The sequence below is a fragment of the Phoca vitulina genome, unplaced genomic scaffold, assembly GCF_004348235.1.
Source record: "Phoca vitulina isolate PV1807 unplaced genomic scaffold, GSC_HSeal_1.0 scaffold21, whole genome shotgun sequence".
NCBI lineage: Eukaryota > Metazoa > Chordata > Mammalia > Carnivora > Phocidae > Phoca > Phoca vitulina.
In genome coordinates, this window is record NW_022589724.1 from 8,500,647 (window position 1) to 8,528,446 (window position 27,800).

Consider the following 27,800-nt stretch of genomic DNA (forward strand, 5'->3'; position numbering starts at 1 on the left):
TCCTCCTAGCCCAGACCCGCTTTCTCCCATCCCTGGACCATCTCAGCACCTGCTTTAGCAGCTTCTATCTCACCACCCTCCCTGCTTGCCCTCCCAGCCTCAGAAGTCCTTCATACTGCTGCCAAACAATCTTGAGAGGACACAGCTTTCATTATATCACATTCCCCTGATGAAGGATGATAAGAGTTCCCTGTTGCTGTCCCAAGGAAGGTAGAGGGGGGAGGATCTGACATTTGAGACTCCATAGATGTTATCTGTTTAATCCCTAGGGGATGGATATTTTTAGCCCCATATTTTTAATCCCTAGGAGATGGATATTTTTAGTCCCATTATACAGGTGAGGAAGCAGTTCTGTATCGTGCCTAAGGTCAAGGGGTAGGCCATAAAGCTAGATCCTGACTGCTAGGGTGAGGTCCTGTTGTATTTCTTTGCTAAAGTCTATGCTAGTTCTACTGACCGTGCTGGCTCCCTAGCTTTTAAGAACATTTATTATCAAACCCACGGACTCACTGTGTTCTTTGCTTTCCTAGTTGTTCTAACCATCTTTGTACTTGGAAACCGTACCGTAACAATCCATGCTTCATTGTAGAGCGTTTAGAATTCTTCATTCTCTAATTTTTTTAAATGTTAGTCTTGTCTATTTTTTAACTTCTATGAGAAAAAACATGACTTTTCCCTGTCTTTTGTCATCCCCCCCCCATGTTTCTTGTTTTTATCTTATGTCTAGAACCATACCAGCTACTTAGTAGGCACTCAGATGTTCAATAGATGGGTGGAATTGGCACATGGTTGCTGATCAATAAATATGTGTTTTTGGCCCAGTTGAAAATGATTTTTCTTTTAAATGAAGGCAGAGAACACCAGGTCAATGACTCCCTCTTCACTAGTCTAGATGTGTGATGAAATGGCCCTTGGCAATGACAAGACACTTCTAAGCCAAACCTTACCTCATTGAGTCTCAGATTTCCCACCTTATCTCAGTCTTGGGATGAGATGGTCATGACTGGTGGCCCATATCTCTCCAGGGCGTAATGGATTATATTGCTTCTAATATATCCTGGAGGGACATTTAAGATGTTCCTACCTGTTTGGGGAGAATTGTTGCCCTCCGTAGGGACTCTTGGAACAAAACTCAACATTAGGTGGAATGGTCAGTCAGTGGGGTCCACCGATTGATTAAGGTTTGTGTTCAGTTATGTGTTCCTGCCCAACTTTGCTTTTTCAAATCGTGTGGGACACATCTGCTCCTGTCCAAAGTTTATGAAGAGAGCTAGCGAAGCATTGACATTTGGTCTGTTTGCTAATCGGCAGTTAGTGTTCTGTGATCAGTCTTGGCTGTACGCCTTTTGTTCACGTGCCCACATTATTGCGTGGACACATATTAAGTCTTTAAAACACCAAAGTGATCACACACCCACATGTTCCCTAAAATGCAGGCTGACTTGACTTGTTGGAACTGGGAAACTTTTTTTTTTTAAGGGAGACCGTTGAGCTTGTTTACTTATTTCTCTGAAAACACTTAAACCTTAAAAAGAATTTCCAGCTTGTAATAACCAAAATATATACAAACATTATAGAAGTTGGAATTCAAAGAAAGTGAAAGTTCTTTTTAACCCCACCCCCAGAGAAAACTTTTTAAGGATTTGGTACATATATCCTCTCTTTTCCTATATTTATACACTAGCATGTTGTTATTACCATTGTCATTTAAATAGCAATAGACTATGCATTCTGCTTTGCAACTTACTTTTACATTTATCTGAAATGTTAAGAACACTTCCTAAGAATTCCTTAAGGAGAAGTGCAGGTTTTATAAGGCGGGTAAAGGAGCTGGATGCCTGGGGTTCTTAACCTTTGGTGACGAGAGCTTTACCTAGCAGGTGCTGAACCTTGGCCATCAGTGACCTCATTCTACTTTCATATGTGGGTCTTTAAAGACTTTTTTTTTTTTTTTTTTTAAGTAATTCCAGAGAAATCAACTGTTTGGAGACCAGTTAGTTCTTTTCAAACCTGACATTTCTCATCCCCCCAAATACACCAGCCTTCTGGAATGCAGTCATGTTTTATGAGTGCAAGTGGTATTTTGTAAGGACACTCTACTTGGTCAGAAATTTCATTGCCAGAGGCAGGAACAGTATAAGGAGCATGGTAATGTGCACAAGGAGGATGAAGGTAGAAACGTATCATTAAGTTAAAAAAAAAAAAAAAACCCAGATCAGCTGGGAAGTCTTAAGACAAGGACAGCATTGAGATTAGGAAGTGGATGCCTTGTGCTTGAGAACAGCGAGGGAAAGAGGCGAGCAGAAGGGTCCTGCTGATCTCCCTGAGGATGGCCTCTAGCCACAAGGCCCCTCGTCACAGCCAGTGGGACTGAGGCTAAAGCCTTTCTCTATTTCTGATCCCCAGCTCCTCTGTCAGCAGCCCCCTTCACACATGTACACACAAATGCACACAGCCCACCAGTCCAGCTTGATTCCTTATTCCTGGGTACTCAGACACACTCTTCTCCACCTTTATAATTTCTCAAAAGGGATGCATGTTACAATTCAAGTTTATATTTCGTATGCATGGGTTTTTTTTCCCTTGAAAATCTGTGTCAAAGGATGTCTTATATTAAGTTTGTTTCCAAGTAGAGGAAGGAGAGTACGTAGGTTCCAGCCATTGGCCAAGGTTGGGATTGAACTACACACAGTCCTAGCTTTCAAGGAACTCACAGTACACTGTGGGGGACAGGCAGTTAAGCATAACTACCTAGTGTTATATGAAAATTATAGTATAGCACATACTACCTAATGCTATATGAAAAATGCTTGGGAGATTTAGGGACATCCAGGAAGGGTCTCAACCCAGCCCTGAGGGACCAGGCAGGGCTTTTTAGAGAAAGTGGTTCTCAACTGGGGGTGATTTTTCAGACCAGTGAAAAACACTGTTGGTTTTGTTACTGGGGTTGTTGGGGCCAGAGGAGGGAGACGTTACTGGCATCTAGTGGGTAGAGGCCAGGATGCTGCCAAACATTTTGCAGTGCCCAGGATAGCCCACCCCCCCACCCCCAACAACAATCAATAATCTGGCCCCTGTACCAAGGTTGAGAAACCCTGGGCTGAATTGAGACGGAAGGGGGTCAGGGTGGAGAGAGTCCACGGTGTCCAGGGGAGAGAGTTACTTACAGAAGAGCGTGGGCTCTGGTGGAGAATGGTATGGAAGTAATGGTTCAGTTAGATAAGGAGTCAAAGTGTCCTTTCATTGGCCCTAAGAAGGCTGCTCCTGACCATAGAGAATTGGTTTTAGCAGAACGCTACTTAGAAGTGCCAGATGTAGAGGACTGAATAAGTGAGGAGCAGGCAAGCAGTTTGTGAAAAGGGGGAATTTATATGTAGTAATGGCGGTTATAATTAAGGCTTCGTGTAGGTCAGAAGCGATGTCAAATGTTTCATGTTCACTGTCCAGATTATTCCACACAACAACCCTGAGATGTGGATTTCTTTGTATGGATGAGGAGGTAGACGTTTGGAGAGTTTAAATAATTGGTCAAGGATTCACAAAGCTCATAGGTCATGGAATTGGGATTCAACCCCAGGCATCTTGGATTGGACCTGTATTATTTCCCGAGGGAAGAAGATAGGCCAGGGACATGGGTTGGGTGGATGTCCTTGTGTGTGTGTGGGGGGGGGGGTGGTTTCCTCTCCGATGACAGAGAGTTTTCAGATGGGAATGACTTGGCTAGTAGTCAGAAACTGAACGTGCCGATGAGGTGGGCTCTTGGATGAAGCAGGAGAGGACTGGATCAGGAGCCCAAGGTGAGGAATCAGCCTGAGAGCGGGGGAGTGGGAGCATGTCTTCTAATTGTGGCAAGAGAAGAGGGAAAGGATGGGTGCCACTTGGGATGAGGAAGGGAGAGGCAGACAGAAGATGGAAACTTCTTTTTCTTCTCAACTAGACATAACGAAGAATGGAAGGCAGGTAAATATCAGACTACGGGGTAGAATTGAAACAAGGAATTTGCAGGGACGCCAGTCCAAGGTCAAAGAGAAGTTGGGAGAAAACACTGATTTAGACAGACCCAAGGTTGAGTTTTTTTCCAGGTGGTTATGAGGGAAAGACAATGAGTTGGGCTTCATACTTTGATTTCAGGAGTTCATTTTCACCGTCTTCCTTTCACCTGCTTAAGTTCCTTTAGGGAGATCAAGGGTAGCTTTTCTTCTCACAGAACTAAAAGTTTTGTCAGTGCATATGGTTAGAGCAACTTGTTGCTTGAAAATTGATTATATGTGGATATAATCAATTACAGATTATCTGCATGACCTCAAGCCTGGAATTCCTAAAATCACTGGATATGGCTCATCTGAGATTATTGATTTAAGGAGTCATTAAAGTGTTCCAAACAGGGTAGAAAAAGGAATGCCAGGGTTGGCAGAAGAGTTAACATTCTTAGTAAGGTGAGCTGTAATAACGCCATTGATCACCAATATCTTGTCACATCACCCCAGTGCTTTACAGTTGATGAGTGTTTTAAATGTTCAAGTAATAAAGTCTTGTTGAAAAAGTTCTAAATTATTAAGTAGAAAATGACAGTGTTGTGCGCCTGGGCACACATCTGGGTCACTTACCTTATTTATAAATTCTGGAAACTATCTCATCTTTTCCAAGTGTTATTTATTTTACTTTATTTTATTTTTTTTTTAAAGATTTTACTTATTCATTTGAGAGAATGAGTGAGCACAAGCGCATGAGTGGGGGCGGGAGGGGGCAGAGGGAGAGGGAGAAGCAGATGCCCCACAGAGCAGAGACCCCCACTCCCTTTATTTCCTTGTACAAATGCATTGCTAGCATTTTCACAACAATGCTAAGTAATTATAATCCTTGTCTGGTTTTTAACTGGAATTCTTTTAATGTTTTATCATTAAGCATGATGCTGAGTTGTGTGTATGTATCCATATATTATCTTACTAAACCATTTTTATTAGAAATGGATCCTGAATTTCATCAAATGCTGTCTAGCCCGTTCTGTATTGATCAAATTATTTTTTCTACTTTGACTGCTTAATGTAGTGCAGTATAGATTTTCTGGTATTGAAATACTGCCTTCCTGCAGTGAATCTCGCTTGATCATAGAGTTATATTCCTTTAATGTGCCCTTGGATTTTATTTGAATTCTTGCCTCAGTATTTATATATATATTGGTTGCTTTTATTAACATTATGATTATTGTTTTGAGGTAAGCTTTGCTATCTGTGTTACACTAGCTTTGGAAATACATTGATGAAACTCTTAATGCTTTAGACTTTGGACCAATTTCAGAAATATCTGATTTACTGATTCTTTGAAGGCTCTCTGGTGATTGGGTTGGCTCTTTGTCTCTTTCCTAGTCTTCCATTGGTATGGTTTCTTCTTGGATTAATTTTGGTGATACATGTTTCTAGACAATCATCCATTACTTTTAGGTTTATAAGTATTACTGAGTTGCACATAGAAATTTCTAAATATAGTTTATTTTTATCTTCATTTACGTTTGTGAATATTTTCTGCTCCTTATCCTTAATTCTCTGTATTTGTGGCCCCTCCCCCCCACACCTTTTCTTTTATTAGGCTAGCTAGAGATTTTTATTTAATACGGTATTAGATTTTTTTTTTTACTGTGGTTACTTGGTCAGTTTTATTGTTTTTTGATTTTCTAACCCCTGATTTTCTATCTTAATCTTAATTAAATCCTTCCACTTTTCTTCCTTTTTCTTTTTACTTGTGTTGGATGTTTAATTCATTTAGTATTATTTCTTTCTTTTATTTAGTATCATTTCTTGATTTTTATAAGAATTATTTCTTCTTGATTAGCAATTTTCATAGAGCTATGAAATTTCCTCTAAGTACAGCTTTTACTAAATTGTGTGTTTTATATACGTAACATTTTAAAAGTCACATTCTATAGTTGAGTTTTCATTTCTGGTTAATCCGGAAATTGTTGAGGAGAATGTTAGACAGAATTTTCCAAGTGTTTGGAATTTTTTGTCATTCCCCCCCCCACCAAGTTTTATTGCATTATAAGTAAAAGTGATGGACTTTTTTTCTATTTGTAATTTATTATCTGCTAATTATGACATGATAGACTCCTGTAAACCTCCATGGGCATTTGAAAATCTTTGTAATGTCCCACAGTTGCTTGAAATGAAAATGTGTTTTCTATACCTAGGATATAGAATTTGAAATGTATCCCTTAACTGAATTCTGACTATTAATTCTTTTCTTAGTTGGCTTTCCTCATTTAATCTATTAAGTGCTTATGTCTATTTCTTCTTTTATTTGTTGCGATTTTTTTCCTTTATTTGGTGATGTTAGGGGGCGTAAATATTCATGATAAATCTTCATTGTGGATTGTACTCTTTTTCATTAAGTGTTCATCTTTCAACTTTTATAATTATAATTTATTTTCCTTTATATTGTGAAAATTTTCTGCTTCTTATCCTTAATTTTCTTTAAAAATTAAAGGTAAGCCTAAAAGCTTTTTTGTGAGTTTAACTTTGAATAATATTAATCATGATCTCTACTTTTTCTTTTCTTGATGTATCTTTTACATTATTACAACTTTCAAACTTTTTTGTCTTTTTGCTATGTGTGTCTCTTATACACCAAATGGAATTAGAGTTTGTCTTTGAATCTACTCTGGGGATATTTTCCATGGGAGGATTTATCCAGATTGCCTTTACTGATATAACATATACACTTGATTCTAATTAATTTCATTACTAGTATATTTCTGTGCAATGTCCTTTGTCCTCGTCTTTTACTACATGGTCTGTGTTGATTAAAAAAATTAAAAGCACTGAGGGTTCTAGAGGGGAGGGGGTTGGGTGGATGGGTTAGCCTGGTGATGGGTATTGAGGAGGGCACGTTCTGCATGGAGCACTGGGTGTTATGCACAAACAATGAATCATGGAACACTATATCTAAAACTAATGATGTAATGTATGGGGATTAACATAACAATAAAAAAATTAAAAAAAAAATTAAAAGCTACATTGTCTGTTTTAATTTTTATTACTAATTAAATTTTTGACTTTAATGTGCTTTATACCTTTATCTGGGGATTTATTAACTTCAGAAGGAAGCAATATCTAGTATTTTTTTTTATGGTCTACTATGAGAGCTGAGAATTTTCCTCCCACTTGTATTTATCCTCTAATGCCTACCTCTTTGTTTCTGTTATTATGCTTAAGGATTTTTCCCAATTCTACGCAATTTATTGTTATTCTATGGGGTAATTTATTGTTATTATAATTATTACATTGAAGGGTTTATAATCTTGTTTTGCAATTATTATGAATTATTCAGTCTTAGTTCTAGATGAAAGAGGATTCAGTGTTCACATCTGTTTACCTCTACATTCCATATTCTTGAGATCTCAATTTTGAATCTTCTCTTGGTTGGATATCTTCCATCATTGAGTAGATATTGAAGGAGAGTTATTAGTAAGTGCAGCATCCCTTGACTCTGCTGATTGGAAAATGCTTTCTTATTACTTGTATACATGGTTGCAGAGTTAGTTGGGAACTTGAATACTAAAAATGCTCCTCTCTTTCTCAAGCCTCTGTAGACATCCCTTCACTGCTTTTTGTCACTGAATGTTTCTGTGAAGAAAAAGTCCTGAATTTCCCCCCTGTAATTGACTAATTTAAAAATATCTCAATTTTATGGTATTTAGTGTTTATTCTTGAAATTCTGTAACTTTACCAATATGTCTCAATCTGATGATTCTCTGTTATATTTTCCCGAAACATCAGATATTTCTTTATTTCAACAAAATTATTTCCTATCACAGATTTGAGCATATTTTGTTTTGCTCTGTTTTGTTTTGCTGTCTACTTCTAGAATACCTTTTATCTTATGTTGGATCTCTGTTTTTTCAAACCTTCTTATCTGTCATCTTCTCTACCTGCTTTCATCTGCTTGTCCTTTTCCTCTGCATTTTGTGCAGTTTTTTGAAGACTGTTTTCCACATCATCAACTTTGTTTTTGGTTTGTGGATTTTGTCTCTTACTACTTTAATATATTTATTAGTTCTGCAATGATATTATTTTTGTTGTCAGTTTCTTTCTTCAACTGCCAGCTCCCCTTTCATCTCATTCTGATGTCTTATCATCTTATGTTTGATCTCTTCTTTCATAGGATCTCTGTTAATTGTTGTATGTAATTTTCTTCTGCATCCTGTTCTTTCAAAATAGATTATTCATTGGTCTTTTCCATACCGTTTCTTTCTATCACCTTTTTTTTTTTTTTTTAACCTGAGTTCATTTTTTTCTAATTTATCTCTGGTTGGGACATAACTATCAGAACTTGCTCTTGGCCCCCAAACTAGGGAGGGTAGTATCTCTTTAAATTTTCTCCTTGAGTCCTGCTCAATTCTGCTTTCAGAGCCTGAGTTTGGGTCTTGATGGGTTGTCTTAACTTCTGTGCCCTTTGAGCAGTCTACCATGGTCCCGTGGTTAGGTTCCTAGGCAAGACACAGTTGATGAATTTTATCTCTGAACTCTGTGTTTCTAAGTCCTGCTTTTGATTTGAGGGCCCCATTGGTCTGTTGCTTTGGTGTTGCCAAACTTGTTTCCCCTTTGTTTTATGTTGTCCTCCTTCTTTTCCTTCAGCCAAGGCTTTGTTTGCATTTTGAGACAATTAGCCACCATTTTTTTCTGGGAGTCCCTTGGTTAGCTTAAAGCACATATCCTTCCTTTGAGGGATTTCCAAACACATCTGTGTTTTCAGATGTTGATTCTTACTTCAGATTTAGCTCTGCACTCTAGCTTTGGTGAGATAATCAAATAACCACTCCCAAGTTTGGAGGTGTTTCCTAATAAGATTTTGTTGATCACGAAAGCCTCCTGTCATGGAAGAATCTCGGGTTTTGAGGATTTACCCAGCTCTTAGTATTTTCTGGATAAAATACTCTTAATTCTTTCCTTTGTGGATTGCCACATCCCACTTTACAAATATCAAGGACACCATGTCATTGAACTGTTCTGAAGTTTTTAAGGGAGATGAATATCAATACGAGCATTGTATTGGCCACAATATTCACTGTTTCAAAGACAGGAACTCTGCCTTTTATGAGTGTGCTCTCCATAGTTTCTGATGCTGGATTCTTCAACTTAGTGTTTTCCCATTAACTGCTAAATAAGAAGTAAAATATTTGCAAACATTGGTCCTTTCTTAGGCTCTTTGAAGACTGCATAGCTATTATTGTAGTCATTCAATCAACAGCATTTAGAAGTAGGGTTCCCTGTACATTGGAGAAGGGGATTTACCATTGTAGCCCTAGTCTCAGGGACTGTTTCATAGGAGGGAAGATTTGAGCTTAATCTTAAGACGTGAGTGGATATCAGAATCTCCCTGAGGGCTTGTTAAAATACAGATTGCTGGGCCCTTTTGGACACATTAAGTCTGGAGAGGAACGTGAGAACTAACTAATTTCCACCAAATTCTTGGATGATGCTGAGGCTGCTGGTCTAGGAACCCCCCTTTGAGAATCATTGTCCTAAATGAGGGGGATTACTTGGACCATCAAAATGTAGGTAAAAGTATTCCATAGGGAGGAAAACATGAACAAACGTAGAGATCTCAGCATCTTCTTGATTTCTAAACCATTCTCTTCGTTACGATAAGGGACCCTTTGTAAGAGACCCTTATGGGGAATATTTGAAAAGTTAAAGATGGATTCCCAGCCTTTTGACTTTTTTGTATCCAATACATGAGTATAGATGTCTACTAGGAATATAGATAAATAGAAGATAAATACATATGTATATATGTATATGAGGTAAAATATTCCAAGCTGTGGTTGTATAACACAATGTATAATTTGAAGTAAAACCTGGTATCAGCAATGTTCTGGAATTAATTGGTCTGAGCCACACACTAGATGTGCCACGAGGAGACTGGCTTCCTTGCCAGGCATTCGTCCAACTGACTGCTCTTCCCCTTCCCATTTTAAAAGAACTGACCCTGATATTTCCAGATACCCCTAAGACTCATTCAGCTGGCCTCTGCAGTGACTTTGTTGGCAGTGCACATTTTCCAGAAGAAACAAGACGGCGTTTCTCATGGGGTAGATTTGGCAGGCGTAAAGCTACTACATAACCTTGTTCCGATTCCATGAGGTTGGATTCTGAAGAAAGATAATTCAGTGTTATAGCTCTTGTTCTTCTGTGTATACCTTTGTCAGCAACTTTCAGTCTTCCAAATGTGTTTCCAAAGTAGGAACACACTGTTTGCATGCCTAAGAAGGTCTTTGAACAGTCACACTGCAGACGATGGATTTTGCACCTTTTCGGTTACTCTCCTGAGTGTAGAATTCAGAGCAGAGGAAACACGGGAGGTTATTCTGGAGTTGGCCTCCCCAGTGAAGAAAGGCTCTTGTTAGTGAGGATATATGGGGCATGGACTTTAAGTGTGAATAGCTGTTAATGAGCTGAATAACATTTATAGAGTGTCTTTACTGCTGATTTCCTTTCCCAAATTATGGAATTGGAAAGATTTTTTTTTTTTCCCGGCTTCAGAGAATTTGTGTTCTAGAAGCCCTGGGCAGGTTATTTTTCATGAGGCCTCAGTTTCCCTACCTAAAAAGTGAAGACATTGGACCAGGTTGATCTGCATGGTCTTTAAGATCTCCTCTCTAGTGGACATTATGAACGGATAGGTAATTAACTTTTAGAGTGAATTCTTCCATTTGACTTAAGGAAGGCACGAGTAATACATTGTTTCAATATTTTTCAGGGACGCAGAGGAGAGAAAATTCTGCTCCTACCTAATTCCGTTATACTTCCCTCCACTGAAAATGTTTATACAGTTTTGAGCTATAGGGGAGAATTTTTCCTCAGGCTTTCCAGAATCCTTGCAAACAAGAATTAAAAGGTTTTTGTGGAGGGAAGACAACCAAATCATCTCAAGAATAGCCCCAGGTGATGATGCCAGGTGTCACATCAGCTCAGGGAAACTTAATGGTGTTATAAATATATGGGTGGAATGATGCAGCCAGAGCACCTTCCCCATGGATGATGAGGAATAGGAAGATGGTCACTTACTCAAATACAAGGACAAGTGAAGACTTAGAATTCCTGGTACCCCAGTAGTTAGCTAATCATTATGATGTGGCTTCTTGAGTTTCATCAGTTGGAGTGGGGAGGAGTGTTGTATAACACTCAGTTTTGTTTTTCTGGTCATTGGAGGTTCTCTGGACTTGCTTAGGTTCCTAAATGTTTAGCTTTCAGTTGGTACCCCTGGCATGTCTTCTCCTGGGAAGCAGGCATGCATACACTCGTGCATACAGCAGTTCTCATCAGGACCACACCTGTGCTGGGCTCTGGGGGTATAAGAACCGAAAGGAGCCCATGGCTTGTCCTCTGAAGAGTGATTTTGAGTAGCCTGGGACCCCACCACTTTGAAAGAAGATAGTTTTACATATTGAAGAGGAGAATATGTGCATGATGTTTTCCTCAGAAATTTTAGTTGGAGGCCACATGTTAAGTGTAGAACTTGACCATTTTTAATGACATTGGCCCCTTACCCTCAAAGCCCATGCCTGGGACCATCAGCAGTGCAAGGGCCTTGTCACTAAAGAAAGATGGACCAGTCACTCACCTTAATCTTACATTTTTTCCTTGAAAAATTTTTAGTAAAATACCCAAATCAGAAAAATAAAACTAAAGACTCGTGATCTATGACCTGAAGACTAGGTCATTTAGAATTATAGAATCATAAAATCTTTGAGTTGAGAGAGAATTTGCTGATCATCTAGGTCAGAGATTCCCTGGCCAGGACCCCATGCAAGGACTAAAAAGGCAGGTGGGTTATATACGGAGACTGAAAATAACCCACAGACCGACCACTTGTGAAAAGGTTTCCAGCCTCTGCGCCATTGACATTTTGGACCAGATCATTCTGTCCACAGTTGTGGGGACTGTCCAGTGCTTTGTGGAATGTTCAGCCACATCCTTGGCCTCTACCCATTAGGTGCCAGTAGCACCCCAGTCTCTGGTTGTGAGAACCGAAAGTGTCTTCAGAAACTCCCAAATATCCCTAACCTGGGTTTTTTTGGTGGTGGTGATGGTGGTGGTGGTGGAGTGGGGTGGTGGTGGTGGTGGAGTGGGGTGGTGGAGGGGTGGGCAAAATTGCTCCTGGTTGGGACCACCACTGCTCTATGCTAACATAGGGTTAGAAGAAGAATCTAATTCTCATGACCACTCTTTTTATGTTTGATTGGAATCTTCAGAAGCTCTGACTCATTCATTCATTCAACACATTTGCTGAACCCATTATGTGAACTGTCCCCAGTGCTGAAGATACCAATTTGAGTAGATAGGCATGGACTTGCTCCCAGAATGCTTATGTTTTAGAGGAAGACAGACCACAAATAGGCATCATGTCAACAGTGAAGGAAATAAAGCAGCGGAATGTGGTAGAGAGAAGGTGAGTGTGGTCAAGGTTGTGGAGAGGGGGCTCGATTTCAGGGGAGTCAAGGGGGTCAGCAAATGTTAGATGGAGTTGTCAGGGAATGCCTCTTAGAGGTTAGAACCTTTGAGCCCAGACTTCAATGATGAGGCATCAGCCATATAAAACTACACATTTATTTGTCTCTGAATAGTAATAAAAGTAAAGGAGTGAATTAAGTCAGAAAAAAAGTCTTTCAGAGATGAGAAGGAAAACTTGTAAAACACTCCCTTTTTGTATAAAAAGGTTGACTATCATAATCTAATGTCTTCATTTAGCAAAATGTCCCAGTAAAGGCTTTGAAAGATTTGCTCAAGGTGAACGGGACAGGCAGAGTCGTCACATCTGCTGGAAACATTCTTTCACTTGCTGGATAGGCATTTCTGTATCCTTGTCATTTTTTCTTTTTCTTTTCTTTTCTTTCTTTCTTTCTTTTTTTTTTAGAGCAACCCAATAGTAAATAAACTGAAAAAACTAAATTTGTTGGGCAAAAATGAGATTTATCATTAAGGGTTTACGGAATATGGGGCTTGGCGGAGTATAGAAGCATTCTAGTGTTTTCACATGGTGATAAGCTCTACTCTTGGGTTGGCAAACAAATGTCTTAACTTTCTGTGTAGAAGTTCTTGGGGTGCAGTGATTTTTAGGAGTAAACTTGCTGAACGTAGATTGGAGATTGCAAGAGAAAAGAAATTCCTTGCCTGTCATTTTTTTTTTAATTCCTAATTCTTGGGTATTTGCCAGTTCCATACATAAATATATACTGTGTTTTCCCTATTATAAGATTCTATTAGTTTGTTGGAACAACCAATGGATATGAATGGGCCAGGTGGTTAGCTTAATAAGGAGGAAGGCCAGCCTCTGATAGCTTCTGCTATAGGTGGAGGCCAGAGGAGAAAAGAAAAACAAACAAACAAACAAAAAACAGCCCACAGTCTCCTTGGGCAGGAGGATCTGAAAGTGTTCATGATCCACACAGCCCAGCCATTGTTTACCTTTCTAGAAAGGAGTCTGCTGAGGGCTTTCATCCTGACAGGGTAGTTAAATCAGGAACCAGGGTCTGGAGAAAGACAGACCCAAGTGCCAGGCTTGCGTAGTCAGTTTTGTCAGATAGAAGAAATGAGGCTGGAGAGGTCATCACAGCATTTGGATCTGGCCCTTGTGCGCCACTGATCTGGGCAAACTTGGGATAATTCTCATCCAAAGGAAGCGACTTGCCTGAATTTTCTGTGTACAGAAGGCAATGTGCAAATGTCTGAGGGATTAGATTGGGATTTTTGTGGGCTTTTCCCCTAAATAAAAGAGTTCTCATAGCAAAACTTTCTTATCCTCTCCACAAGTCAACAGCCATACACCGTTTTTGGTTTTGTTTTGTTTTTTTCTGAGTGGTCATAGAGAACAAGGTAAATTGTTAAGATGGTTTCTGGATCCATTCACTGAAACTGTGGAATTTAGACTTTGTGTGTTTGGCCAGACCTGCACCAGGAACAGTTATGGCCGCGAAGACATGCCCAACGCCTGAGGTCAGTCGGGCTTTCAGACCCACAGAGGAGGTACTACTCGATGCATGAGTTGGTCTTTCATGATGTGAAAGATGAGTTTCACTGGTAACTTCTGCTTACTCTGCGTCTCAATCAGTTCTGTAATGAAGACCCAGCGGTGTATCTGCAACTTCCCTTTAATTTTACAATTTTTATAATGAGGGTTCTTGTAGTGTGAAAGAGTCTGTAGAAACCCAGCCAGCATTCTGAAGAGTCTCTAAAGGAACACCGTGATTTTCTGTCTCTGCCGTTTGGGTGCGGATTGGCCCTCCAGGAGAGAAATAAGTTAATTTCTTGGTCTCAATGCTAGGGCAAGAATGGCTTCAAAGTTTCCATGGAACTTCCTCATGGGCCCATGACATTTCAGAGAATTCACTCAACACCAAGAATGCCTTTCCGTCATTTGAAAGAACAAGATGAGCTGGGATCTCATTTGTCACGGTTGCGTTTTGAGCATTTTAGTGTGAGGAGGCGTCTTGGTTTGTTTTGTTTCTCAAGGAGAATATTGTCAGGACGCTTCTCAGAATTAGACTTATCTAGCCAACTGCAGGTTCCCCTTTCCAGACAATGAAGTCTAAAGCTACTGAGATACCACCCTGCTTCCTCCCTTTCTTTTCTAGTCCCTTCTCTCCTCTTTTATCTCCTTGTTCAAATCACACGCTTCCTTTTCTAAGGATAGGAGAGCTGGCAGGCTGCCGATTGGCTTGTTGGCCTCAATTAGCCTTATATCATTGCAAAGGAATGCATGAATTCTCCAGAAGGTATGTACTATCTCTTTCTGTGTTAGACACTCACTACCTGCTTTCATAACAGGTCACTCAGCCAGAACTGCTTCTTATTTACATATCTGACAGTTTTTTTAGTCACTTAGATTATATCCCTGGATGCTCATCTCATTTTAATGATGATCCCAAAGGCATCTGTTATGAAATACCACTCAACATGCCCTGTAACACTTGAAAACTTGATGCAGAACAAAGCTGAAACAAGAGATAACCTGAAAAGGACCATCTTTGGCCAGAAAGCGAGTGGGTTATTAATCTGTAGATTGCCTGCTTCAGACTTGTGCTGGTGTGCAAGGTCCACAGATGGACCAGGCTGACCACATAGAACAGAGGTGACGCACATTGGCAGGACTCGGGGTCTCCTGGTATTTCTCTGCTAGTATTTAAATCTAGTCTCATATTGGGGGTTACATATGTGATTGCAAATTAATCCTTTCTCTTCTGAAAATTTGGTTTTGAAGAACAGCTGTGTCTCCCTTCTGAATTCCTTAATTATTTATCCTCCCTGATATGTTAAACCTTTCATTAGTGTGGTGAATTGCCAAGAGTACACAGAACTGCTTAGATCATGTAGCAAACAGTATAAACATTTGATAGGACATTTGAAGACACCACATGGCGAGCCAGGATCTATAGTGGTACTGAATGTTGTGGGCTCGATGGAGATAGCTTGTTGTCAGGAGTTCTTTGCTGGTTTATTTTGCTGGCTTATTTTATTTTTTTTTAACTAAACATGGGAGGAGTACATAAATCATTTGTGCTTGTTCAGAAGGGGCTGATTCTGCTCTGATAGACAGAGTCCCTGTCAAATTTGGAATGCACATGCTCATACCTGAGGTCAAATGAAATCAGTAAAATTAATTATTTCATAGAGAGAGAGAGAGAGAGATAGTCTTCGTTTGCATTTATCACCTTGATCCTGCAAATACTGTTCCTGTTCCTGAAAGGAAGTTTCACCTCAGTTTCTTCTCAGTCCAGTCCTGTTTGGAAAGATGCTTTAAATGATTTTTAAATTACTAGAACTGCCACTTTGACCGTGACAAGGATAAGTGATAAGTAGTGACATAGAACACCCCTTGCTGTCAGAGTAGCAACCCACATCCCCAAGTGGCTGAGTTAGTTGTTTTTCCCCCATTTTTCATCCTTGGCATGAAAATTCTTCTTTCCTCCCAATGGCAGTGCTGGGGCTTAGGGTTAGAAGTGCTAACCTCCTAACATGCCCCATAGCTCTTTGACCTCACCCTCTCGGCTCTTTCCGATCTGCAAATACATTCGTAGACTGATCTGCAGGTTCCTGATGTTTCTGTTTTTCTAGCTGAACTATTCCAGAGTTGATGCATTCCACTACCAGTCCTTGGATAATTGGTTTTTCCATTCACTGGAAAGTAAGAAAAGCACAAACAACAGGTGCTAACTAAAACCTTTTATTAGAATTGTGATTCAGGAGAACTGGGGAGCTCGGTGTCTTATAAATGAAACTAGGTTTCTGGAGTGGACAGAGGAAAAGCACCTTATGGTGTTTCTGGTTCTATTTCTCAAAGGCTTTGAAGGTTATAATTAGTTGCCGCTGAATCCCCGTGGCTGTGGCACTTCCCGGCTTTATTTCTGGTCTGCAGTCCTTCAGTCAGAGAACAGGTTCGATCTAGGCAAGGCCTGTATGTTTTAATTCGGGCACTTCCTGGAGACAGTTGGGACTTTGACTTGAAGACCATGTTTATGCAAGCCTGGAGAACCGTGCTCGCCAAGCTGCCCTGGGCGAGGGTTGATGGTGGCCAGGTGGTGAGAACACTGTGAACCATCAAGGGTGCCTCCCCCTCTCCAGGTACGTCTGGGCTGTGAGCGGGAGAAGGACATGCCATGACGCTGCGCATCGCCCCCTTTCACCTTCACTGCGGCATCATGCTCCCTGGGATCCTGAGCACAGAAAGTGGGTGTGCAGGTGGTGTAAACGAGAGAGCAGCCTGTGTCCATCATCTCCCTCTCCCCTTTCGCCTGTGTATATTCCAGATCTTGAGCAAGATCTCTCTGGCTTGTCTTTGACTATGTCTTCAAGAGCTTGTCAGATGTGGAGAATTGGATTTAGGGTTTCTCATCAAAACCCCACCTTTGGAAATCCCCAAACTAGAAATGGAAACGGAACACACCAGCAACGGGTAATAAGTGGTACTGAAGAGCAGTGAATATTCGAATCGTCTCGGGGTTTCATGCGTGTTAGGAGGACTGACCACGTTCGGCACTAGGGCTTTAGAGAAGAATCCATATTCACGGAGCAGGTCTCCTCATGGGTGGTGTTTAGAGTCTAGTCCTTGATGCCTATTTGACCTTGAGGGCCCTGGGAATACTGCCTGGGGGAGGGGTGGTAGGAGATGGGGGTGATTGTTTGATTTGTAGACTCACCCGATGACCTTCTGAAATAGCATTTCTTTTTAGTTAGTTCTAAAGCTTCCTCTTCTGCTTTTGATTTTGCTGATTGGGTCAGTGGGGGGAAAGGGGGGGGAGGTATTGCAAATCTCATTATGACAGTATTTTTAAATGAAGTAAGTAGATATAAGATCAAGGCTTTTAGCCTTAAATCATAATTTTGGAGCAGATCAGTGTCTAGCTGAGTCTTTGAGTGTTGCTGCTCTCTCTGGGTGGATGAAGCAGTCAGATATGCAGAGCTTCTTTCTCCTCTTTTTCCTCGTTGTGAGTTTCTCAGAGGATTACCATCTGCTGTGAAAACCTACTCTGGTTGATGGATGGGTCATCCTCCAGTCTGGCTTTCTTTGTCTCCTGTCCTCCCCCATTCCTTTCTTCTCCTCCCGCTCTTACTTCTTCCACATGTGCGCGTCCTCGGTCTCATAAACACATTGAGTTTCTGTTTCTTTGATTGTTTAGGCCATGCTGGAAATTTGTTTTCCTCTTCTGTCAGCGTCTTCAGGAGAAATGTGTACACAAAGGCAAAATGGCTTTCCAAGGAGGCTCTGTCCTCCTTTACGTGCTTGGTGCCGACATCAAATTGAAGGCCATTCAGCTGTACCTGACGCTGGTTCTCTCAGCAGCCTGGAGATTAACCTCTTCTAAGGCTCTGAGCTATTTTTGAGGTAGAGACTGCAACAACATTAAAGCTAGAACCCATTAGGAAATCACTTTCATCATCTCTTCTTTTTCCAAATCAGTGGGGTTTGGTTTTTTTTTTTTTTTCTGATCTCATGACCCTTTAATCTCCTTTGTAGCAGAACAAGGAGACTGTTGGTTTGTGTTTGCATCCAGCGAAGTTCGAATCCTTGATAACAGCTTCCGAAGACACCAAGATATTAGAGAACTGCATAGAGAGATGAATTTCATGTCTGGGTGGATGACTTAATGCTGAAGGTGCCCTGCTTTCCTTGTGCAGAACCATAATTTTTGTTGATGTTGTGCAAACCAGGCTCAAAATTTCCAAAAGACACACAGCAGAAAGCCTTTTGTTGCATTATTTCTAAAGGCTTGAAGTTTTGAAGGGAAGAGATTTTGTTTTCCTCTCGGGCTACACAATGGAGCTTTCAGAGAACCTCTTTTAAAAGGAATAGCTACAGCCTTTGTGTTGAAGGGTGTGTCTGTTGGCAGGGTCTGCTCATGCAGACAGACTGGCTGGTGATTAACAAAGGTCATTAGACTTTGGAATCTGGCAAGCAGAGTCGGATGGTATGTCTTCTGTGTGTGGAAGGACGACTCCCAAGAAGCCAAGGCATTCTGGAGGTCCCCCCAGCCCACCCCCAAATCCTGCTGTAGAACAGGGTCTGGTCCAGGATCGTCCTGCAATAACCAGTTAGCTCTGCTGGGACTAACGAACAGGCTTATCAATCATGGGATAAAAGAACCTTCGGAGATCTTGGTGAATGACATTTGAGGAGGAGAAAGGTGCTGCTTTTCGGAAAGCAATGAAAACAGTTCATTCTTTGTTGAGGAGAAGAGCATAGGAGGAGCCCAGCCTGTTCTTCTACTGCTCATTTCTGATTGTCAGCCTAGCAGAATCCCAGAGAAGCCATGTTGTGCACGGAAGAGAAGCTCCGAGCTAAAATGGCTGCTCCTAAAGCTCAGAGGACTAGGGCAGCTTAGTGAGTCTTAGAGCTTCAGTGACGCAGGGGCTCCTATCTCTTGAAAGTGTGATAAACACATTCAGCAGAGCTGTGGCTTGTTTGGCTGAGATGAAAGGGCTAGGCTTGGGGGATGGGGAGTGCACACTGGATGATCTGCTTTTTTCTGTGAAGTGTTCTAAATGCAGGAGTCGTCTGCACCATGGAAAAATTTGTTTTCAGGTCTAATGGACTGTGCGAAAGGAGAAGTGGGGTGGGGCCTCGGTGACTGCTGTAATTTGATCCAGAGCTGATAGCAACCTCTTCCACACAATTTGGGTTGGTGCTTAGGCATAAAAGCTTGTGTATCTCGAATATTGAGACTTCGTTAGCTGAAAAGACTCTGGTGCACAGTTCAGTGTTTATTGGAAAAGGATAAATTGCTGGGTGAAAGAAGAGGAGGTACATATCTGTGTCTCACTCTGCAAGCTCAGTCTGTCCAGAGCTGGACTTGCCAGAAGTTATTTTAGCAGGCTATCAGCAGCAGCATTCTTTCATAGAAAATCCGCCCGCAATGGCTCCTTTCTCTACATTTGACATATTACTCGACTTTGTTCCTCCTGCAGAAACAATTTACCCTTTGCCATAAAAAGTATTGAAAGTTGCTGTACAATGAAAGTATAGAGAGATTTGGCTTCAGCTTTAGTTCTTGGACATCTGGTTCTAGATTACAGTGACTCAGTAGAGTTTGTGGTGAGCTCAATGAAGTAACTCACTGATTAAGATAATAACCGGGTATCTCAACTCAAGATGTGTATTGCGATGGGACAGACTACACCTTCTAATACATTCTTAACGGCTTAATGGTGAGCCTCTCCATTGAGTTAGTGGGAAGCTATCTGTGTCTCTCAATCACCTAGTGAAGAACAGAGTGAAGGTACCTGGGCAAGTTTTGCTTTTACCCCAGGTTTATGGCTCTTGGCAGGCAAGTATACACTTCACGTTTGTGAAGGAGAGACGTAGGAAAAGAGAGAGTCACAACTTAGAAGCCCCTCTTCAAAACTGTGTCTGTTATCTTAATGTAAACCAAGGTACCAAGGTGCAACTTTAAACTAGAAACCGGATTGTCATCTGAAGTTGGTGGTTGGAGAATCTCGTGAGAAATAGTTTATGACCTAATTAGATTGGAGAAGCTGTTAGGTTATAATTGGTAGGTAGTAAAAAGCAAAATAACCATTTAGCTTATGAAACACATACACACATGCACGCACGCACGCGCACACACACACACACACAATTAAACTGTTTGGGGAAAGGAGGAAAGAAGCGTACCCCAATATCAGTTAAGATATTAGAATAATAAAAGGCAAAATAAAAGCTCTCTCTACCACCAGTGCAAGATTCAGTACTATTTCACCATTTGGGGATGAAACATCAAAGTTCTCATATTAAAACCGCTAATGATGATTGAAATTTGTCCTTTTTTCTGTACAGACATCCTCTTTACTTCTGAGAAGGTTCTAGTTAAAAAAAAAAAAAAAATTGGGTCCAAGCCAGAATCAAAGTCAATATCGACTTAACAAAAAATTTAAATTCAGTCAAGAAACTCAGAAACTACTAAAACTTTTGAACTGTTATGGGTCTCCTTGACCAGTGGCATTTGGAGATGTATTTATATCAAACTGGAAAATGTTTATCTGGGCCCCCCCCCTTCTTTGAAGTTAGGAACTCAAGGACACTATCCCTAGTATGTCTGGTTGCGTTTCTCTGGCCGGTGTTCCAACTGGCAAAGTTCAGTGAGAGAAATCTGCCGATACTAGACATTTTTCTGTTAATGGACTTGTAGCCCTGTCGACTTGGGATGGGCAGCCAGGGCAGTTCTTCAGACGGTGTGTTCTGACTTCTGTCACAGGTTCCTAATGTGAGAAGGTAGGCCCAGATCATGGAGGTGCTGCAGTGTGATGGCTGTGACTTCAGAGCCCCATCTTACGAAGACCTCAAGGCGCACATTCAGGATGTCCACACGGCATTTCTGCAGCCAACTGATGTTGCTGAAGACAATGCTAATGAGCCACGATCCGGGTCCATGAATGCCAGTAATCAGACAGAGGTGGAGTATTCTTCTATAAAGGACGAATTTGCGATCGCAGAGGATTTATCAGGTAAATCTTCACCGATTCTTGGCGTATCTGGTACATCCTATCACTCTCCTCTAGTTTTAGCCTGTAGCTGTGGGCCTTGGTGTGTGTGGCTTCTTCAGAGTTTCTTGCTCTCTGCGAGCCATCTTTGCGGTTTGGGCGTCATGTCTCTCTTCTTGAGTGTCCTACGTTATTGTCCTTTCGGCTTCCTTATGTCTCTTAGTTTCCTTTCAATTTGGAGAACGGGACAGTATCTTGCAGAATTCTGGGATGAATGTCGCAGTGTGTGAAACGCATCTTTTTATAGCTGTAGGGCACATTAGTGGAGATGAGGTGAGTATCGTTCCTAAAGCTGAATGCTGCGTCTTCATCTGTGAGAAGCGATATGTGTACGTTCATGAATGCTTCGTTAATACTCTTCAGGGCCTCATCTTGAGACGTTAGGACTTTTGAATGTGATGTTTATTAATGAAGAATAATTGAAAAGAAAAATTGATTTGCGTGATGGAATTTCTTAATTCTCTTTTGTTTGCTTTTCTGTTCTCACTTACCTCATGCTTTTTCTTTAGGTCAAAATGCAACTGCATTGGGGACCGGAAGCTACTATGGCCACAGTCCAGGATATTACGGTCAGCATATTGCCCCTAATCCCAAACCAACAAACAAGTTTTTTCAATGCAAGTTCTGCGTACGCTACTTCAGGTCAAAAAACCTCCTCATCGAACACACAAGGAAGGTCCACGGAGCTCAAGCTGAAGGGAGTTCGGCGGGCCCCCCTGTTCCAGGATCCTTAAATTATAATATCATGATGCACGAGGGATTTGGAAAGGTCTTCTCTTGCCAGTTTTGCACATACAAGTCACCTAGGAGGGCGAGAATAATTAAGCATCAGAAGATGTATCACAAAAACAATTTGAAGGAGACCACTGCTCCCCTCCCTGCCCCTGCTCCGATACCAGACCCCGTGGTGCCACCTGTGTCCCTGCAGGACCCCTGCAAGGAACTGCCAGCAGAGGTCGTGGAGCGCAGCATCCTAGAGTCCATGGTCAAGCCTTTGACCAAGTCTCGAGGCAACTTTTGCTGTGAGTGGTGCAGCTACCAGACCCCCCGCCGAGAACGCTGGTGTGACCACATGATGAAGAAGCATCGAAGCATGGTCAAGATCCTTTCCAGCCTCCGACAGCAGCAAGAAGGGACTAACCTCCCTGACGTGCAGAACAAAAACGCCCCCAGCCCCACTTCCAATTCCACCTATCTGTCCATGAATGCTGCAAGCCGGGAGCTGCCCAGCGCTAATGTCTCCAACTTCCGGGGCTCCATCAGTAACTCCATCATGAGACCCAATTCTTCATCTGCTTCCAAGTTTCCACCCGTGTCTTACCCTCAGATGAAGCCGAAGTCCCCTCACAACTCTGGCCTCGTTAACTTGGCGGAGAGATCGCGTTATGGAATGGCTGACATGACCAATTCCTCTGCTGACCTGGAGACTAACAGCATGCTGAATGACTCCAGTTCTGATGAAGAGCTGAATGAGCTAGACAGCGAGAATGGCTTGAATGCTATGGATCACCAGACATCGGGCTTGTCTGCAGAGCAGCTGATGGGCTCGGACGGCAACAAGTTGCTGGAGACCAAGGGCATTCCGTTTAGAAGGTTCATGAATAGGTTCCAGTGCCCCTTTTGTCCTTTCCTCACTATGCATCGACGTAGCATCTCCCGCCACATAGAAAACATCCACTTGTCTGGAAAGACCGCCGTCTACAAATGTGACGAATGTCCGTTTACCTGCAAGAGCTCGTTAAAGCTCGGGGCTCACAAACAGTGTCACACGGGTACGGCGTCAGATTGGGATGCTGTGAATTCCCAGAGCGAAAGCCTCGCTTCTCCACTGACCGAAGGGGTCGTGTCTTACGAGAGCTCAAGCATCAATGGCAGAAAGTCAGGAGTCCTGCTGGATCCCTTGCAGCAGCAACAGCCCCCGCCGCCGCCGCCCCCGCCGCCGCCCCCGCCGCCTGCGTCTCAGCCGCCGCAGCTACAGCCCCCCCACCAGGTGCCACCCCAGCCGCAGCCCCAGCCCCCGCCGACACAGCAGCCCCCGCCGCCCGTGCAAGCCCCGCCCCTGCACCCTTACAAATGCACCATGTGTAATTACTCCACCACGACTCTGAAAGGGCTACGGGTCCATCAGCAGCACAAACACTCGTTCTGCGACAACTTGCCAAAATTCGAGGGGCAGCCCTCAAGCCTGCCGTTGGAGAGTGAGACAGACAGCCACCCCTCTTCCAGCAACACTGTGAAGAAAAGTCAGACCTCAATTCTTGGGTTGTCCTCCAAGAACAATTTTGTAGCCAAGGCCTCCAGGAAGCTCGCTAACGACTTTCCCCTCGATTTATCGCCCGTGAAGAAGAGAACGAGGATCGACGAGATAGCAAGCAACCTGCAGAGCAAAATCAACCAAACAAAACAGCAGGAGGACGCGGTGATCAATGTGGAGGACGACGAGGAGGAAGAGGAAGACAACGAAGTGGAGATAGAGGTTGAGTTGGACAGGGAGGAAGAGCCGACGGAGCCGGTCATGGAGGTGTCCACGTCCTTCTCGGCCCAACAGATTTGGGCGAGAGATGCCGGGGAGCCCCAGAAGGAGCCCAGCTTCAGAAGCGTCGCCCACGACTACAACGCCACCAACGGGGCTGAGATTGAGCTCACCCTTTCTGAAGACGAAGAGGACTATTACGGCTCCTCGACAAACCTGAAAGATCACCAGGTTTCCAGTACCGCTCTGCTGAACACCCAGACTCCCATCTATGGAACTGAGCACAATAACGAGAACACAGACTTTGGTGACTCCGGAAGGCTTTACTATTGCAAACACTGTGACTTTAATAACAAATCTGCCCGGAGTGTCAGCACCCACTACCAGCGGATGCACCCGTACATCAAGTTCAGCTTTAGGTACATCTTGGACCCCAACGATCACAGTGCCGTGTACAGGTGCCTGGAATGCTACATTGACTACACCAACTTTGAAGACCTGCAGCAGCATTACGGCGAACACCACCCAGAAGCCATGAACGTACTCAACTTTGACCATTCGGACCTGATCTACCGGTGTCGGTTTTGTTCCTACACGAGCCCGAACGTCCGAAGCCTGATGCCACATTACCAAAGAATGCATCCCACGGTCAAGATTAACAACGCGATGATATTTTCCAGCTATGTCGTGGAGCAGCAGGAAGGGCTGAATACGGAATCCCAGACACTGAGGGAGATTCTGAATTCGGCCCCCAAGAGCATGGCGACTTCCACTCCCGTGGGTCGCGGGGGCGGTCTGCCAGCTACGTTTAATAAAAACACTCCTTCAAAGACCTTTACTCCAGAATGTGAAAATCAGAAGGACCCCTCAGTTAACACTGTTGTCGTTTACGATTGTGACGTTTGCTCGTTCGCAAGCCCCAACATGCATTCTGTCTTGGTTCATTATCAGAAGAAACACCCAGAAGAAAAGGCTTCCTACTTTAGGATCCAGAAAACCATGCGAATGGTGTCTGTGGACAGGGGCTCTGCCCTTTCTCAATTATCATTTGAGGTGGGTGCTCCAATGTCTCCCAAAATGTCCAACATGGGTTCCCCACCCCCCCCACAACCCCCGCCACCAGACCTCAGTACTGAGCTTTACTACTGCAAACACTGTTCCTACAGCAATCGGTCAGTTGTGGGAGTGCTTGTCCACTACCAGAAAAGACACCCAGAAATAAAGGTCACTGCCAAATATATCAGACAGGCTCCTCCCACAGCTGCAATGATGAGAGGGTCCGAGGGGCCCCAAGGCTCCCCTCGGCCACCCGCCCCCATGCAACAGCTGAACCGTGGCAGCTCTGAGCGAGACGGCCCTCCTGTGGAGAATGAGATGTTCTTTTGCCAGCACTGTGATTATGGGAACCGGACGGTCAAAGGTGTCCTCATTCACTATCAGAAGAAGCACCGAGACTTCAAGGCCAATGCAGATGTGATCCGGCAGCACACGGCCACCATCCGAAGCCTCTGTGACCGGAACCAGAAGAAGCCTGCCGGCTGTGTGCTCGTCGCCCCCTCCAGCGTGGAGCGGGACAAAGCTAAACTGCGAGCGCTCAAGTGTAGGCAGTGCTCGTATACCTCCCCCTACTTCTATGCACTGAGGAAGCATATCAAGAAAGACCACCCTGCCCTGAAGGCCACAGTCACGTCCATCATGCGGTGGGCATTTCTCGATGGCTTGATAGAAGCTGGCTACCACTGCGAGTGGTGCATCTACTCCCACACAGAGCCCAACGGTCTACTCCTGCATTACCAAAGGAGGCATCCGGAGCATTACGTCGACTACACTTACATGGCTACCAAACTCTGGGCTGGGCCAGACCCGTCCCCTCCCTCTCTGACGATGCCCGCGGAAGCGAAGACGTACAGATGCAGAGACTGTGTCTTTGAAGCCGTGTCCATCTGGGACATCACCAATCACTACCAGGCCTTCCACCCCTGGGCCATGAACGGTGATGAGTCGGTGCTGCTGGATATCATCAAGGAGAAAGATGCCATTGAGAATCCCCTCCCCCCCTCCGCGGAAGAGCTGGTGGGTCCTGTGAACTGTGAAAACAGTTTGCCCCCGCCACTCCCCGAGCAGGATGCCGAGTGCCCGGACGACGCGAGGCTTTCCCCAGAGAAAAGCATCCAGCTGGCTTCGGCCAACCCGGCCATATCATCCACCCCGTACCAGTGCACCGTGTGCCAGTCTGAGTATAACAACCTGCACGGCCTTCTTACGCACTACGGGAAGAAGCACCCCGGCATGAAGGTGAAGGCGGCCGACTTCGCCCAGGACATCGACATTAACCCAGGCGCCGTCTACAAATGCCGGCATTGCCCGTACATCAACACCCGCATCCACGGCGTCCTGACCCACTACCAGAAGCGACACCCGGCCATCAAGGTGACCGCCGAGGACTTTGTGCACGACGTGGAGCAGTCGGCCGACATAGCGCAGAACGACGTGGAGGAGACGAGCAGGATCTTCAAGCAAGGCTACGGCGCCTACCGTTGCAAACTGTGTCCGTACACGCACGGCACGCTGGAGAAGCTCAAGATCCACTACGAGAAGTACCACAATCAGCCCGAATTCGATGTCTTTTCCCCGTCGCCCCCGAAGCTGCCGGTCTCCCTCGAGCCCGAGATGACCGCCGACGGGAGCCCCTCCCAGGTCTCCGTTACCGAGGAGGAGGTGGGAGAGGAGCCCGTGTCCACGTCTCACTTCTCTGCCGCGCACCTGGTCTCCCACACGGTATTCCGGTGCCAGCTGTGCAAGTACTTCTGCTCCACGCGGAAGGGCATCGCCAGGCACTACCGCATCAAGCACAACAACGTGCGCGCCCAGCCGGAGGGCAAGAACAACCTCTTCAAGTGCGCCCTGTGCGCCTACACCAACCCCATCCGCAAAGGGCTGGCGGCGCACTACCAGAAGCGCCACGACATCGACGCATACTACACGCACTGCCTGGCCGCCTCCCGGACCATCAGCGACAAGCCCAACAAGGTGATCATCCCGTCCCCGCCCAAGGACGACTCCCCGCAGCTCAGCGAGGAGCTCCGGCGGGCGGTCGAGAAGAAGAAGTGCTCGCTCTGCTCCTTCCAGTCCTTCAGCAAGAAGGGCATCGTGTCCCACTACATGAAGCGCCACCCGGGGGTGTTCCCGAAGAAGCAGCACGCCAGCAAGCTGGGCGGCTACTTCACGGCCGTCTACGCGGACGAGCACGAGAAGCCAGTGGTGATGGAAGAGGAGGAGAGAGGCAGCTTCGAGAAAGCCGCCGAGGTGGAGGGAAGCGAAGCCCCGGAGATGGAGTGGCTCCCATTCCGCTGCATCAAGTGCTTCAAGCTGTCCTTCAGCACGGCCGAGCTGCTGTGCATGCACTACACTGACCACCACAGCCGGGACCTGAAGCGGGACTTCGTCATCCTGGGCGGCGGCCCCCGCTTGCCGAACCCCGCCTACCAGTGTAAGCACTGTGATAGCAAACTGCAAAGCACGGCGGAGCTGACCTCACACTTGAACATTCACAATGAGGAATTCCAGAAGCGTGCCAAACGTCAGGAGAGGAGGAAACAGCTTTTGAGCAAGCAGAAATATGCAGATGGTGCTTTTGCAGATTTCAAACAAGAGAGGGTAAGGATATGTTTTGATTTCCCTTCCCCCAGGAGGCCTCTCATCACTGGTGCCCACACGCACTTCTTCGTTGCCAGCCAAACTGCTACAGGCTTCCTAGTGACTTAGCTTGCCAGAGAGCTCAATAAGTCAATTAAACATTTCGAGCTTGATTATCCCCCGGTCTCTGCTCCCCCTCCCCCACGGCCCCGCTCCCCTCCCTCCCGCTCCTCCCAGGGCTCCCCAGGGGAGGGCCGGGGTGGTGGTTTCTCTGGATCTCCTTCTGCCAAGTAGCCTTATCCAAGGCCTAGTTACACGACAACGCTCGCTCTCTTTCTAAAGCAGCTGTGGGCCGTCTCTCGGTGTCACCGGCACCTCTCAGCCGTGGTTCTGGTCTGCAGTGTCTGCTACGTGAACCTTAACATCTCCAGGAGTAGGTTATTTTTTTTTTTAATTTTTTTAATTTTTTTTTTTTTTTAATTTTTTTGGTCAAGACGTTCACTAATGGCGTAGCTATGCAACGTTTCACCTGCGTAGTTGACGTTGGTTTGAAAACCACACACGACCCGGTGGCCGTGACGATGAGGCTTCTCCACAGAAATCTTCTCTCCTCACAAGTCGTAACACATTTGGGTTCCGGAGACTTTTGCCTAGTAGGCAGC

General features: G+C 44.2%; 1 protein-coding gene across 10 annotated transcripts in view; it reads left to right on the forward strand.

The window, feature by feature from the left end:
- The window catches only part of ZNF462 (zinc finger protein 462), a 136,654-nt gene that overhangs the window by 35,560 nt on the left and 73,294 nt on the right, over positions 1–27,800 (forward strand). For 9 of the 10 annotated variants that reach the window (XR_004301151.1, XM_032418888.1, XM_032418884.1 and 6 more), the window contains 2 exons: positions 20,744–20,993; positions 21,539–27,159. Coding sequence is in view for 9 of the 10 variants with exons in the window: in XM_032418888.1 (XP_032274779.1) it covers positions 20,774–20,993; positions 21,539–27,159 (5,841 nt within the window). In the remaining variant the exon portion in view is untranslated. The remainder of the gene's footprint in view (positions 1–20,743; positions 20,994–21,538; positions 27,160–27,800) is intronic. The other variant, XM_032418891.1, reaches the window with a different exon arrangement.